The following is a 17,017-nucleotide window of genomic DNA, read 5'->3' on the forward strand; positions in this document are numbered from 1 at the left end:
TTGAAGTACTCACTCATCATCCACACAACATCAATACAAACAGATCATTGAAGTACTCTCTCATCATCCACACATCAGTACAAACCGATCATTGAAGTAATCACTCATCATCCACATAACATCAATACAAACACATCATTGAAGTACTCACTCATCATCCACACAACATCAGTACAAACACATCATTGAAGTACTCCCATCATCATCCACACAACATCAATACAAACACATCATTGAAGTACTCACTCATCATCCACACATCAATACAAACAGATCATTGAAGTACTCACTCATCATCCACACAACATCAATACAAACACATCATTGAAGTACTCACTCATCATCCACACAACATCAGTACAAACAGATCATTGAAGTACTCACTCATCATCCACACAACATCAATACAAACAGATCATTGAAGTACTCACTCATCATCTACATAACATCAATACAAACAGATCATTGAAGTACTCTCTCATCATCCACACATCAGTACAAACAGATCATTGAAGTAATCACTCATCATCCACACAACATCAATACAAACAGATCATTGAAGTACTCACTCATCATCCACACAACATCAATACAAACAGATCATTAAAGTACTCTCTCATCATCCACACATCAGTACAAACAGATCATTGAAGTACTCACTCATCATCCACACAACATCAATACAAACAGATCATTGAAGTACTCACTCATCATCCACACAACATCAATACAAACAGATCATTGAAGTACTCTCTCATCATCTACATAACATCTGTACAATCAGATCATTGAGGTACTCACTTATCATCTACATAACATGGGTATGGAAACTGATGATACCAAAGTCCAATCTGTGTTCTGTTCATTCCGGTCTGTACTTGAAGAATTCCTGATTCAATCATATCTTGGATGTAAATGAATCCACTGTCAATGTATTTTGATCTGATGCGTGGTTTGGGCTGCCAGAATCTGTCATACAAAACGCAAAAACAAAAAAACTTACAGCACTGTTTGAAAATGATATCCAGAAAAAACAATTAAAACAGAAAGTAAAAGTATCACCAGTTTGTAATTATTCAAGTAGTTTGCAAACATGTGAGAGGTCACTTCTCACTCACTGGAATATTCCATAAATGTATGAGGTCACCATAACTCATTCATTTTCATGAAACATTCTATCTAATATTCAATGAGAGTGTGAGGTCACCATAACTCATTCAGTCATGAACCATTCTATCTAATATTTAATGACAGTGTGAGGTCACCATAACTCATTAATTCATGAAACATTCTATCTAATATTAAATGACAGTGTGAGGTCACCATAACTCATTAATTCATGAAACATTCTATCTAATATTAAATGACATTGTGAGGTAACCATAACTCATTAATTCATGAACCATTCTATCTAATATTAAATGACATTGTGAGGTCACCATAACTCATTAATTCATGAAACATTCTATCTAATATTCAATGACAGTGTGAGGTCACCATAACTCATTAATTCATGAACCATTCTATCTAATATTAAATGACATTGTGAGGTCACCATAACTCATTAATTCATGAAACATTCTATCTAATATTCAATGACAGTGTGAGGTCACCATAACTCATTAATTCATGAACCATTCTATCTAATATTCAATGACAGTGTGAGGTCACCATAACTCATTAATTCATGAACCATTCTATCTAATATTCAATGACAGTGTGAGGTCACCATAACTCATTAATTCATGAACCATTCTATCTAATATTAAATGACAGTGTGAGGTCACCATAACTCATTAATTCATGAACCATTCTATCTAATATTAAATGACAGTGTGAGATCACCATAACTCATTAATTCATGAAACATTCTATCTAATATTCAATGACAGTGTGAGGTCACCATAACTCATTAATTCATGAACCATTCTATCTAATATTCAAGGACAGTGTGAGGTAACCATAACTCATTAATTCATGAACCATTCTATCTAATATTAAATGAAATTGTGAGGTCACCATAACTCATTAATTCATGAAACATTCTATCTAATATTCAATGACAGTGTGAGGTCACCATAACTCATTAATTCATGAACCATTCTATCTAATATTCAATGACAGTGTGAGGTCACCATAACTCATTAATTCATGAACCATTCTATCTAATATTACATGACAGTGTGAGGTCACCATAACTCATTAATTCATGAACCATTCTATCTAATATTCAATGACAGTGTGAGGTCACCATAACTCATTAATTCATGAAACATTCTATCTAATATTACATGACAGTGTGAGGTAACCATAACTCATTAATTCATGAACCATTCTATCTAATATTCAATGAAATTGTGAGGTCACCATAACTCATTAATTCATGAAACATTCTATCTAATATTCAATGACAGTGTGAGGTCACCATAACTCATTAATTCATGAACCATTCTATCTAATATTCAATGACAGTGTGAGGTCACCATAACTCATTAATTCATGAACCATTCTATCTAATATTCAATGACAGTGTGAGGTCACCATAACTCATTAATTCATGAACCATTCTATCTAATATTCAATGACAGTGTGAGGTAACCATAACTCATTAATTCATGAACCATTCTATCTAATATTAAATGAAATTGTGAGGTCACCATAACTCATTAATTCATGAAACATTCTATCTAATATTCAATGACAGTGTGAGGTCACCATAACTCATTAATTCATGAACCATTCTATCTAATATTCAATGACAGTGTGAGGTCACCATAACTCATTAATTCATGAACCATTCTATCTAATATTACATGACAGCGTGAGGTCATCATAACTCATTAATTCATGAACCATTCTATCTAATATTAAATGAAATTGTGAGGTCACCATAACTCATTAATTCATGAAACATTCTATCTAATATTCAATGACAGTGTGAGGTCACCATAACTCATTAATTCATGAACCATTCTATCTAATATTCAATGACAGTGTGAGGTCACCATAACTCATTAATTCATGAACCATTCTATCTAATATTACATGACAGCGTGAGGTCATCATAACTCATTAATTCATGAACCATTCTATCTAATATTCAATGACAGTGTGAGGTAACCATAACTCATTAATTCATGAAACATTCTATCTAATATTAAATGACAGTGTGAGGTCACCATAACTCATTAATTCATGAAACATTCTATCTAATATTAAATGACAGTGTGAGGTCACCATAACTCATTAATTCATGAAACATTCTATCTAATATTAAATGACAGTGTGAGGTCACCATAACTCATTAATTCATGAAACATTCTATCTAATATTAAATGACAGTGTGAGGTCACCATAACTCATTAATTCATGAAACATTATATCTAATATTAAATGACATGGTGAGGTCACCATAACTCATTAATTCATGAACCATTCTATCTAATATTAAATGACATTGTGAGGTCACCATAACTCATTCATTCATGAAACATTCTATCTAATATTCAATGACAGTGTGAGGTCACCATAACTCATTCATTCATGAACCATTCTATCTAATATTACATGACAGTGTGAGGTCACCATAACTCATTCATTCATGAAACATTCTATCTAATATTAAATGACAGTGTGAGGTCACCATAACTCATTAATTCATGAAACATTCTATCTAATATTAAATGACAGTGTGAGGTCACCATAACTCATTAATTCATGAAACATTATATCTAATATTAAATGACATTGTGAGGTCACCATAACTCATTAATTCATGAACCATTCTATCTAATATTAAATGACATTGTGAGGTCACCATAACTCATTAATTCATGTAACATTCTATCTAATATTCAATGACAGTGTGAGGTCACCATAACTCATTAATTCATGAAACATTATATCTAATATTAAATGACATTGTGAGGTCACCATAACTCATTAATTCATGAACCATTCTATCTAATATTAAATGACATTGTGAGGTCACCATAACTCATTCATTCATGAAACATTCTATCTAATATTAAATGACAGTGTGAGGTCACCATAACTCATTCATTCATGAACCATTCTATCTAATATTACATGACAGTGTGAGGTCACCATAACTCATTCATTCATGAAACATTCTATCTAATATTAAATGACAGTGTGAGGTCACCATAACTCATTCATTCATGAAACATTCTATCTAATATTAAATGACAGTGTGAGGTCACCATAACTCATTAATTCATGAAACATTCTATCTAATATTAAATGACAGTGTGAGGTCACCATAACTCATTAATTCATGAAACATTATATCTAATATTAAATGACATTGTGAGGTCACCATAACTCATTAATTCATGAACCATTCTATCTAATATTAAATGACATTGTGAGGTCACCATAACTCATTAATTCATGAAACATTCTATCTAATATTCAATGACAGTGTGAGGTCACCATAACTCATTAATTCATGAAACATTATATCTAATATTAAATGACATTGTGAGGTCACCATAACTCATTAATTCATGAACCATTCTATCTAATATTAAATGGCATTGTGAGGTCACCATAACTCATTAATTCATGAAACATTCTATCTAATATTCAATGACAGTGTGAGGTCACCATAACTCATTAATTCATGAAACATTCTATCTAATATTACATGACAGTGTGAGGTCACCGTAACTCATTAATGCATGAAACATTCTATCTAATATTCAATGACAGTGTGAGGTAACCATAACTCATTAATTCATGAACCATTCTATCTAATATTAAATGACAGTGTGAGGTCATCATAACTCATTAATTCATGAAACATTCTATCTAATATTCAATGACAGTGTGAGGTCACTCATAACTCATTAATTCATGAACCATTCTATCTAATATTCAAGGACAGTGTGAGGTCACCATAACTCATTAATTCATGAAACATTTTATCTAATATTCAATGACATTGTGAGGACACCATAACTCATTCATTCATGAACCATTCTATCTAATATTACATGACAGTGTGAGGTCACCATAACTCATTCATTCATGAAACATTCTATCTAATATTAAATGACAGTGTGAGGTCACCATAACTCATTAATTCATGAAACATTCTATCTAATATTAAATGACAGTGTGAGGTCACCATAACTCATTAATTCATGAAACATTATATCTAATATTAAATGACATTGTGAGGTCACCATAACTCATTAATTCATGAAACATTCTATCTAATATTCAATGACAGTGTGAGGTCACCATAACTCATTAATTCATGAAACATTATATCTAATATTAAATGACATTGTGAGGTCACCATAACTCATTAATTCATGAACCATTCTATCTAATATTAAATGACATTGTGAGGTCACCATAACTCATTAATTCATGAAACATTCTATCTAATATTAAATGACAGTGTGAGGTCACCATAACTCATTCATTCATGAACCATTCTATCTAATATTACATGACAGTGTGAGGTCACCATAACTCATTCATTCATGAAACATTCTATCTAATATTAAATGACAGTGTGAGGTCACCATAACTCATTCATTCATGAAACATTCTATCTAATATTAAATGACAGTGTGAGGTCACCATAACTCATTAATTCATGAAACATTATATCTAATATTAAATGACATTGTGAGGTCACCATAACTCATTAATTCATGAACCATTCTATCTAATATTAAATGACATTGTGAGGTCACCATAACTCATTAATTCATGAAACATTCTATCTAATATTCAATGACAGTGTGAGGTCACCATAACTCATTAATTCATGAAACATTATATCTAATATTAAATGACATTGTGAGGTCACCATAACTCATTAATTCATGAACCATTCTATCTAATATTAAATGACATTGTGAGGTCACCATAACTCATTAATTCATGAAACATTCTATCTAATATTCAATGACAGTGTGAGGTCACCATAACTCATTAATTCATGAAACATTCTATCTAATATTACATGACAGTGTGAGGTCACCGTAACTCATTAATGCATGAAACATTCTATCTAATATTCAATGACAGTGTGAGGTCACCGTAACTCATTAATTCATGAACCATTCTATCTAATATTAAATGACAGTGTGAGGTCATCATAACTCATTAATTCATGAAACATTCTATCTAATATTCAATGACAGTGTGAGGTCACTCATAACTCATTAATTCATGAACCATTCTATCTAATATTAAATGAAATTGTGAGGTCACCATAACTCATTAATTCATGAAACATTCTATCTAATATTCAATGACATTGTGAGGACACCATAACTCATTCATTCATGAACCATTCTATCTAATATTCAATGACAGTGTGAGGTCACCATAACTCATTAATTCATGAACCATTCTATCTAATATTCAAGGACAGTGTGAGGTCACCATAACTCATTAATTCATGAACCATTCTATCTAATATTAAATGACAGTGTGAGATCACCATAACTCATTAATTCATGAAACATTCTATCTAATATTACATGACAGTGTGAGGTCACAGTAACTCATTAATTCATGAAACATTCTATCTAATATTAAATGACAGTGTGAGGTCACCATAACTCATTAATTCATGAAACATTCTATCTAATATTCAATGACAGTGTGAGGTCACAGTAACTCATTAATGCATGAAACATTCTATCTAATATTAAATGACAGTGTGAGGTCACCATAACTCATTAATTCATGAACCATTCTATCTAATATTACATGACAGTGTGAGGTCACCATAACTCATTAATTCATGAACCATTCTATCTAATATTAAATGACAGTGTGAGGTCACCATAACTCATTAATTCATGAACCATTCTATCTAATATTACATGAGAATGTGAGGTCACCATAACTCATTAATTCATGAAACATTCTATCTAATATTACATGACAGTGTGAGGTCACCATCACTCATTAATTCATGAACCATTCTATCTAATATTCAATGACAGTGTGAGGTCACCATAACTCATTAATTCATGAACCATTCTATCTAATATTCAATGACAGTGTGAGGTCACCATAACTCATTAATTCATGAACCATTCTATCTAATATTCAATGACAGTGTGAAGACCCCTTGCCATTGCCCCTTCCTCAACAGATGCTTTTCAGCTGCTATCCTATCTTAATTTGTCATAGACTACTTACCTATCATTTAATTTGTGAGTAGATTCCAGGACATCAGAAGTCATTCGTATCTTGTAGTCAATGTAGGGGGGTACATCATCACTCCCAGGAACAAATGATGTCAAATTGATAGCTGTATGGCAATGCAGAATATACAGTCTATAATATTTAACAGAGCTGAGGAAACAGGGTTGTGTGTTCCACAAAATCAAACCACATGAGTAATGGCATGCTGTGCAATTAAATTCTTTTGGGCAATGTATGTATTTTTCAGCCATCAGAGAATTGTCAGGATTGACATGTTGCTAGTGATCATTATTCATTATAAGTCATGTATAACTAAAATGTGGCACTCCAACTGTGTACCTATCGGTCCTAACCAACTCATTAAAACTTGACAAGCTGTTACTAACTTGTGTTAAGTAACTTGACATTACCATGATTAGATTACCTGAAGTACATACAAGTTTGTTCGTTAATTATTCAAGAATATATAATTTCAAACATTTATCTGAAGTTTCAAGCTTAACTAACCCACCTCAACTGGTGTCTTCTAAAACATGTTTTTTGTTCAGGGCAACTGCATGAATGGAGCTCGGAACTAGTAAGTCGCCCAGTGCATCTGCATGCAAATTCACCCAGGGTGTCCAGACATTGGTGAGAGCTTTCACGCTGTGGTATGATACTGTTAACAGTACCGATCACACACATTAGGACCTATACAACAGTGCCATCTGTTGAAACACTGGAGAGCACCATCCATTCATCTACTTTTCTTTAACAAGATTTGACATTAATTTAGAGAGAGCTAATTAACCAAAAATCAAGTTGAAATGTTGTGTATAATGCATACATTTCATGCTACACATCTCCACCTGCTACAAGGTGAACTTACCTGCCCAAAAAGTATTGTTTTCTGCCAATTCTGCAGCTCTGTTCAACATGTCATCTTCAGTTTCATAAGCAACAAACTTATCCAACTCAACACACTGTAAATGGAAAAGACATTGTGAACTTGTTTGTTATACTTGGCACAAAGAGCACACCTATCAATGGTACATGTTGGCAGGCTTCTAAACACAGAAGGGCATGGTGGGGAGTAGGAGGGCATAAAGGACAGATGAGGGTGTAGGAGAGCACAAAAGGGCAGATAGGGTGCATGAGGGCATACAGGTCAGGTGACAGAGCATGAAGGCACAGGGAGTGAGTGGGATGCACAGAAGGGAATAAGAGACTTGAATGGTCAAAACAGAGCTAAGAACAAAAGGAAGAAATCAACAACTGATCACAGTTGGAAGTAAGAGACTTGAATGGTCAAAACAGAGCTAAGAACGAAAGGAAGAAATCAACAACTGATCACAGTTGGGAGTAAGAGACTTGAATGGTCAAAACAGAGCTAAGAACAAAAGGAAGAAATCAACAACTGATCACAGTTGGGAGTAAGAGACTTGAATGGTCAAAACAGAGCTAAGAACAAAAGGAATAAATCAACAACTGATCACAGTTGGAAGTAAGAGACTTGAATGGTCAAAACAGAGCTAAGAACAAAAGGAAGAAACCAACAACTGATCACAGTTGGAAGTAAGAGACTTGAATGGTCAAAACAGAGCTAAGAACAAAAGGAAGAAACCAACAACTGATCACAGTTGGAAGTAAGAGACTTGAATGGTCAAAACAGAGCTAAGAACAAAAGGAAGAAATCAACAACTGATCACAGTTGGAAGTAAGAGACTTGAATGGTCAAAACAGAGCTAAGAACAAAAGGAAGAAACCAACAACTGATCACAGTTGGAAGTAAGAGACTTGAATGGTCAAAACAGAGCTAAGAACAAAAGGAAGAAATCAACAACTGATCACAGTTGGAAGTAAGAGACTTGAATGGTCAAAACAGAGCTAAGAACAAAAGGAAGAAATCAACAACTGATCACAGTTGGGAGTAAGAGACTTGAATGGTCAAAACAGAGCTAAGAACAAAAGGAAGAAATCAACAACTGATCACAGTTGGGAGTAAGAGACTTGAATGGTCAAAACAGAGCTAAGAACAAAAGGAAGAAACCAACAACTGATCACAGTTGGAAGTAAGAGACTTGAATGGTCAAAACAGAGCTAAGAACAAAAGGAAGAAATCAACAACTGATCACAGTTGGAAGTAAGAGACTTGAATGGTCAAAACAGAGCTAAGAACAAAAGGAAGAAACCAACAACTGATCACAGTTGGAAGTAAGAGACTTGAATGGTCAAAACAGAGCTAAGAACAAAAGGAAGAAATCAACAACTGATCACAGTTGGAAGTAAGAGACTTGAATGGTCAAAACAGAGCTAAGAACAAAAGGAAGAAATCAACAACTGATCACAGTTGGGAGTAAGAGACTTGAATGGTCCAAACAGAGCTAAGAACAAAAGGAAGAAATCAACAACTGATCACAGTTGGGAGTAAGAGACTTGAATGGTCAAAACAGAGCTAAGAACAAAAGGAAGAAACCAACAACTGATCACAGTTGGAAGTAAGAGACTTGAATGGTCAAAACAGAGCTAAGAACAAAAGGAAGAAATCAACAACTGATCACAGTTGGAAGTAAGAGACTTGAATGGTCAAAACAGAGCTAAGAACGAAAGGAAGAAATCAACAACTGATCACAGTTGGGAGTAAGAGACTTGAATGGTCAAAACAGAGCTAAGAACAAAAGGAAGAAATCAACAACTGATCACAGTTGGAAGTAAGAGACTTGAATGGTCAAAACAGAGCTAAGAACAAAAGGAAGAAATCAACAACTGATCACAGTTGGAAGTAAGAGACTTGAATGGTCAAAACAGAGCTAAGAACAAAAGGAAGAAATCAACAACTGATCACAGTTGGGAGTAAGAGACTTGAATGGTCAAAACAGAGCTAAGAACAAAAGGAAGAAATCAACAACTGATCACAGTTGGAAGTAAGAGACTTGAATGGTCAAAACAGAGCTAAGAACAAAAGGAAGAAATCAACAACTGATCACAGTTGGAAGTAAGAGACTTGAATGGTCAAAACAGAGCTAAGAACGAAAGGAAGAAATCAACAACTGATCACAGTTGGGAGTAAGAGACTTGAATGGTCAAAACAGAGCTAAGAACAAAAGGAAGAAATCAACAACTGATCACAGTTGGAAGTAAGAGACTTGAATGGTCAAAACAGAGCTAAGAACAAAAGGAAGAAATCAACAACTGATCACAGTTGGAAGTAAGAGACTTGAATGGTCAAAACAGAGCTAAGAACAAAAGGAAGAAATCAACAACTGATCACAGTTGGAAGTAAGAGACCTGAATGGTCAAAACAGAGCTAAGAACGAAAGGAAGAAATCAACAACTGATCACAGTTGGAAGTAAGAGACTTGAATGGTCAAAACAGAGCTAAGAACAAAAGGAAGAAATCAACAACTGATCACAGTTGGGAGTAAGAGACTTGAATGGTCAAAACAGAGCTAAGAACAAAAGGAAGAAATCAACAACTGATCACAGTTGGAAGTAAGAGACTTGAATGGTCAAAACAGAGCTAAGAACAAAAGGAAGAAATCAACAACTGATCACAGCTGGGAGTAAGAGACTTGAATGGTCAAAACAGAGCTAAGAACAAAAGGAAGAAATCAACAACTGATCACAGTTGGAAGTAAGAGACTTGAATGGTCAAAACAGAGCTAAGAACAAAAGGAAGAAATCAACAACTGATCACAGTTGGGAGTTAGAGACTTGAATGGTCAAAACAGAGCTAAGAACAAAAGGAAGAAATCAACAACTGATCACAGTTGGGAGTAAGAGACTTGAATGGTCAAAACAGAGCTAAGAACAAAAGGAAGAAATCAACAACTGATCACAGTTGGGAGTTAGAGACTTGAATGGTCAAAACAGAGCTAAGAACAAAAGGAAGAAATCAACAACTGATCACAGTTGGGAGTTAGAGACTTGAATGGTCAAAACAGAGCTAAGAACAAAAGGAAGAAATCAACAACTGATCACAGTTGGGAGTTAGAGACTTGAATGGTCAAAACAGAGCTAAGAACAAAAGGAAGAAATCAACAACTGATCACAGTTGGAAGTAAGAGACTTGAATGGTCAAAACAGAGCTAAGAACAAAAGGAAGAAATCAACAACTGATCACAGTTGGAAGTAAGAGACTTGAATGGTCAATACAGAGCTGAGAACAAAAGGAAAAAATCAACAACTGATCACAGTTGGAAGTAAGAGACTTGAATGGTCAATACAGAGCTGAGAACAAAAGGAAAAAATCAACAACTGATCACAGTTGGAAGTAAGAGACTTGAATGGTCAAAACAGAGCTAAGAACAAAAGGAAGAAATCAACAACTGATCACAGTTGGGAGTTAGAGATTTGAATGGTCAAAACAGAGCTAAGAACAAAAGGAAGAAATCAACAACTGATCACAGTTGGGAGTTAGAGACTTGAATGGTCAAAACAGAGCTAAGAACAAAAGGAAGAAATCAACAACTGATCACAGTTGGGAGTTAGAGACTTGAATGGTCAAAACAGAGCTAAGAACAAAAGGAAGAAATCAACAACTGATCACAGTTGGGAGTTAGAGACTTGAATGGTCAAAACAGAGCTAAGAACAAAAGGAAGAAATCAACAACTGATCACAGTTGGAAGTAAGAGACTTGAATGGTCAAAACAGAGCTAAGAACAAAAGGAAGAAATCAACAACTGATCACAGTTGGGAGTTAGAGACTTGAATGGTCAAAACAGAGCTAAGAACAAAAGGAAGAAATCAACAACTGATCACAGTTGGAAGTAAGAGACTTGAATGGTCAAAACAGAGCTAAGAACAAAAGGAAGAAATCAACAACTGATCACAGTTGGAAGTTAGAGACTTGAATGGTCAAAACAGAGCTAAGAACAAAAGGAAGAAATCAACAACTGATCACAGTTGGAAGTTAGAGACTTGAATGGTCAAAACAGAGCTAAGAACAAAAGGAAGAAATCAACAACTGATCACAGTTGGGAGTTAGAGACTTGAATGGTCAAAACAGAGCTAAGAACAAAAGGAAGAAATCAACAACTGATCACAGTTGGAAGTAAGAGACTTGAATGGTCAAAACAGAGCTAAGAACAAAAGGAAGAAATCAACAACTGATCACAGTTGGAAGTAAGAGACTTGAATGGTCAAAACAGAGCTAAGAACAAAAGGAAGAAATCAACAACTGATCACAGTTGGGAGTAAGAGACTTGAATGGTCAAAACAGAGCTAAGAACAAAAGGAAGAAATCAACAACTGATCACAGTTGGAAGTAAGAGACTTGAATGGTCAAAACAGAGCTAAGAACGAAAGGAAGAAATCAACAACTGATCACAGTTGGAAGTAAGAGACCTGAATGGTCAAGAGCTAAGAACAAAAGGAAGAAACCAACAACTGATCACAGTTGGGAATAAGAGACCTGAATGGTCAAAACAGAGCTAAGAACAAAAGGAAGAAACCAACAACTGATCACAGTTGGGAATAAGAGACTTGAATGGTCAAAACAGAGCTAAGAACAAAAGGAAGAAATCAACAACTGATCACAGTTGGAAGTAAGAGACCTGAATGGTCAAAACAGAGCTAAGAACAAAAGGAAGAAACCAACAACTGATCACAGTTGGAAGTAAGAGACTTGAATGGTCAAAACAGAGCTAAGAACAAAAGGAAGAAATCAACAACTGATCACAGTTGGAAGTAAGAGACTTGAATGGTCAAAACAGAGCTAAGAACAAAAGGAAGAAATCAACAACTGATCACAGTTGGAAGTAAGAGACTTGAATGGTCAAAACAGAGCTAAGAACAAAAGGAAGAAATCAACAACTGATCACAGTTGGAAGTAAGAGACTTGAATGGTCAAAACAGAGCTAAGAACAAAAGGAAGAAATCAACAACTGATCACAGTTGGAAGTAAGAGACTTGAATGGTCAAAACAGAGCTAAGAACAAAAGGAAGAAATCAACAACTGATCACAGTTGGGAGTAAGAGACTTGAATGGTCAAAACAGAGCTAAGAACAAAAGGAAGAAATCAACAACTGATCACAGTTGGGAGAAGAGACTTGAATGGTCAAAACAGAGCTAAGAACAAAAGGAAGAAATCAACAACTGATCACAGTTGGGAGTAAGAACTTGAATGGTCAAAACAGAGCTAAGAACAAAAGGAAGAAATCAACAACTGATCACAGTTGGAAGTAAGAGACTTGAATGGTCAAAACAGAGCTAAGAACAAAAGGAAGAAATCAACAACTGATCACAGTTGGGAGTAAGAACTTGAATGGTCAAAACAGAGCTAAGAACAAAAGGAAGAAATCAACAACTGATCACAGTTGGGAGTAAGAGACTTGAATGGTCCAAACAGAGCTAAGAACAAAAGGAAGAAATCAACAACTGATCACAGTTGGGAGTAAGAACTTGAATGGTCCAAACAGAGCTAAGAACAAAAGGAAGAAATCAACAACTGATCACAGTTGGAAGTAAGAGACTTGAATGGTCAAAACAGAGCTAAGAACAAAAGTAAGAAATCAACAACTGATCACAGTTGGAAGTAAGAGACTTGAATGGTCAAAACAGAGCTAAGAACAAAAGTAAGAAATCAACAAATGATCACAGATGGGAGTAAGAGACTTGAATGGTCAAAACAGAGCTAAGAACAAAAGGAAGAAATCAACAACTGATCACAGATGGGAGTAAGAGACTTGAATGGTCAAAACAGAGCTAAGAACAAAAGGAAGAAATCAACAACTGATCACAGTTGGGAGTAAGAGACTTGAATGGTCAAAACAGAGCTAAGAACAAAAGGAAGAAATCAACAACTGATCACAGTTGGGAGTAAGAGACTTGAATGGTCAAAACAGAGCTAAGAACAAAAGGAAGAAATCAACAACTGATCACAGTTGGGAGTAAGAGACTTGAATGGTCAAAACAGAGCTAAGAACAAAAGGAAGAAATCAACAACTGATCACAGTTGGGAGTAAGAGACTCGAATGGTCAAAACAGAGCTAAGAACAAAAGGAAGAAATCAACAACTGATCACAGTTGGGAGTAAGAGACTCGAATGGTCAAAACAGAGCTAAGAACAAAAGGAAGAAATCAACAACTGATCACAGTTGGGAGTAAGAGACTCGAATGGTCAAAACAGAGCTAAGAACAAAAGGAAGAAATCAACAACTGATCACAGTTGGGAGTAAGAGACTCGAATGGTCAAAACAGAGCTAAGAACAAAAGGAAGAAATCAACAACTGATCACAGTTGGGAGTAAGAGACTTGAATGGTCAAAACAGAGCTAAGAACAAAAGGAAGAAATCAACAACTGATCACAGTTGGAAGTAAGAGACTTGAATGGTCAAAACAGAGCTAAGAACAAAAGGAAGAAATCAACAACTGATCACAGTTGGGAGTAAGAGACTTGAATGGTCAAAACAGAGCTAAGAACAAAAGGAAGAAATCAACAACTGACCACAGTTGGAAGTAAGAGACTTGAATGGTCAAAACAGAGCTAAGAACAAAAGGAAGAAATCAACAACTGATCAAAGTTGGGAGTAAGAGACTTGAATGGTCAAAACAGAGCTAAGAACAAAAGGAAGAAATCAACAACTGATCACAGTTGGAAGTTAGAGACCTGAATGGTCAAAACAGAGCTAAGAACAAAAGGAAGAAATCAACAACTGATCACAGTTGGAAGTAAGAGACCTGAATGGTCAAAACAGAGCTAAGAACAAAAGGAAGAAACCAACAACTGATCACAGTTGGAAGTAAGAGACTTGAATGGTCAAAACAGAGCTAAGAACAAAAGGAAGAAATCAACAACTGATCACAGTTGGAAGTAAGAGACCTGAATGGTCAAAACAGAGCTAAGAACAAAAGGAAGAAATCAACAACTGATCACAGTTGGAAGTAAGAGACTTGAATGGTCAAAACAGAGCTAAGAACAAAAGGAAGAAATCAACAACTGATCACAGTTGGAAGTAAGAGACTTGAATGGTCAAAACAGAGCTAAGAACAAAAGGAAGAAATCAACAACTGATCACAGTTGGAAGTAAGAGACTTGAATGGTCAAAACAGAGCTAAGAACAAAAGGAAGAAATCAACAACTGATCACAGTTGGAAGTAAGAGACCTGAATGGTCAAAACAGAGCTAAGAACAAAAGGAAGAAATCAACAACTGATCACAGTTGGAAGTAACAGACTTGAATGGTCAAAACAGAGCTAAGAACAAAAGGAAGAAATCAACAACTGATCACAGTTGGAAGTAAGAGACTTGAATGGTCAAAACAGAGCTAAGAACAAAAGGAAGAAATCAACAACTGATCACAGTTGGGAGTTAGAGACCTGAATGGTCAAAACAGAGCTAAGAACAAAAGGAAGAAATCAACAACTGATCACAGTTGGAAGTAACAGACTTGAATGGTCAAAACAGAGCTAAGAACAAAAGGAAGAAATCAACAACTGATCACAGTTGGGAGTTAGAGACCTGAATGGTCAAAACAGAGCTAAGAACGAAAGGAAGAAATCAACAACTGATCACAGTTGGGAGTTAGAGACTTGAATGGTCAAAACAGAGCTAAGAACGAAAGGAAGAAATCAACAACTGATCACAGTTGGAAGTAAGAGACTTGAATGGTCAAACAGAGCTAAGAACAAAAGGAAGAAATCAACAACTGATCACAGTTGGAAGTAACAGACTTGAATGGTCAAAACAGAGCTAAGAACAAAAGGAAGAAATCAACAACTGATCACAGTTGGGAGTTAGAGACTTGAATGGTCAAAACAGAGCTAAGAACGAAAGGAAGAAATCAACAACTGATCACAGTTGGGAGTTAGAGACTTGAATGGTCAAAACAGAGCTAAGAACGAAAGGAAGAAATCAACAACTGATCACAGTTGGGAGTTAGAGACTTGAATGGTCAAAACAGAGCTAAGAACGAAAGGAAAAAAATCAACAACTGATCACAGTTGGAAGTAAGAGACTTGAATGGTCAAAACAGTGCTAAGAACAAAAGGAAGAAATCAACAACTGATCACAGTTGGGAATAAGAGACTTGAATGGTCAAAACAGAGCTAAGAACGAAAGGAAAAAAATCAACAACTGATCACAGTTGGGAGAAGAGACATGACTGTACACTATTAGCTATTACTATTGTATAATTAGTATGAGCTATTGTATTAGTATTGTATTAGTATTAGCTATTACTATTGTATTAGTATTACTATTGACTATTGTATTAGTATTGTATTAGTATTAGCTGTTACTATTGTATTAGTATTACTATTGACTATTGTATTAGTATTGTATTAGTATTAGCTATTACTATTGTATTAGTATTACTATTGACTATTGTATTAGTATTGTATTAGTATTAGCTATTACTATTGTATTAGTATTACTATTGACTATTGTATTAATATTGTATTAGTATTAGCTGTTACTATTGTATTAGTATTACTATTGACTATTGTATTAGTATGAGCTATTGTATTAGTATTGTATTAGTATTAGCTATTACTATTGTATTAGTATTACTATTGACTATTGTATTAGTATTAGCTATTGGGGAGTAAGAAGGTTTGCTAATCCTGGATTGGATAGACAGCATTCTAAATAAAGGAAAACAAATTAACATCAATACTAATCCACAGTCAATCTATTGTTTTGTCTTTCTTTTACACCTCACCTTCATAGCGTCCACCAAAGCAGTGGAAAACTTATCCATACTGTTCACAAAGTCCAATATTTCATCTTTGTTGATACCACTGGTGAGTTCCTCAGGTCCAACCAGCTCCTCCAGAACAACAAGCTCCTGAAATTTGGAGAAAATAATGTGTTCTTTTTCATGAATCTATCT

At 34.8% G+C, this 17,017-nt stretch overlaps 1 protein-coding gene across 4 annotated transcripts in view; it reads right to left on the bottom strand.

Moving 5' to 3' along the window:
• The window catches only part of LOC139957379 (phospholipid-transporting ATPase ABCA1-like), a 185,623-nt gene that overhangs the window by 101,952 nt on the left and 66,654 nt on the right, over positions 1-17,017 (bottom strand). For all 4 annotated transcript variants that reach the window (XM_071955279.1, XM_071955280.1, XM_071955281.1 and 1 more), the window contains exons 15-18: positions 16,847-16,972; positions 8,072-8,165; positions 7,198-7,309; positions 802-969 (exon numbers count right to left, since the gene is read on the bottom strand). In XM_071955279.1, the coding sequence (XP_071811380.1) occupies positions 802-969; positions 7,198-7,309; positions 8,072-8,165; positions 16,847-16,972 (500 nt within the window). The remainder of the gene's footprint in view (positions 1-801; positions 970-7,197; positions 7,310-8,071; positions 8,166-16,846; positions 16,973-17,017) is intronic.

Source organism: Apostichopus japonicus, chromosome 2, assembly GCF_037975245.1.
Source record: "Apostichopus japonicus isolate 1M-3 chromosome 2, ASM3797524v1, whole genome shotgun sequence".
In the NCBI taxonomy this organism is placed as follows: Eukaryota; Metazoa; Echinodermata; class Holothuroidea; order Aspidochirotida; family Stichopodidae; genus Apostichopus; species Apostichopus japonicus.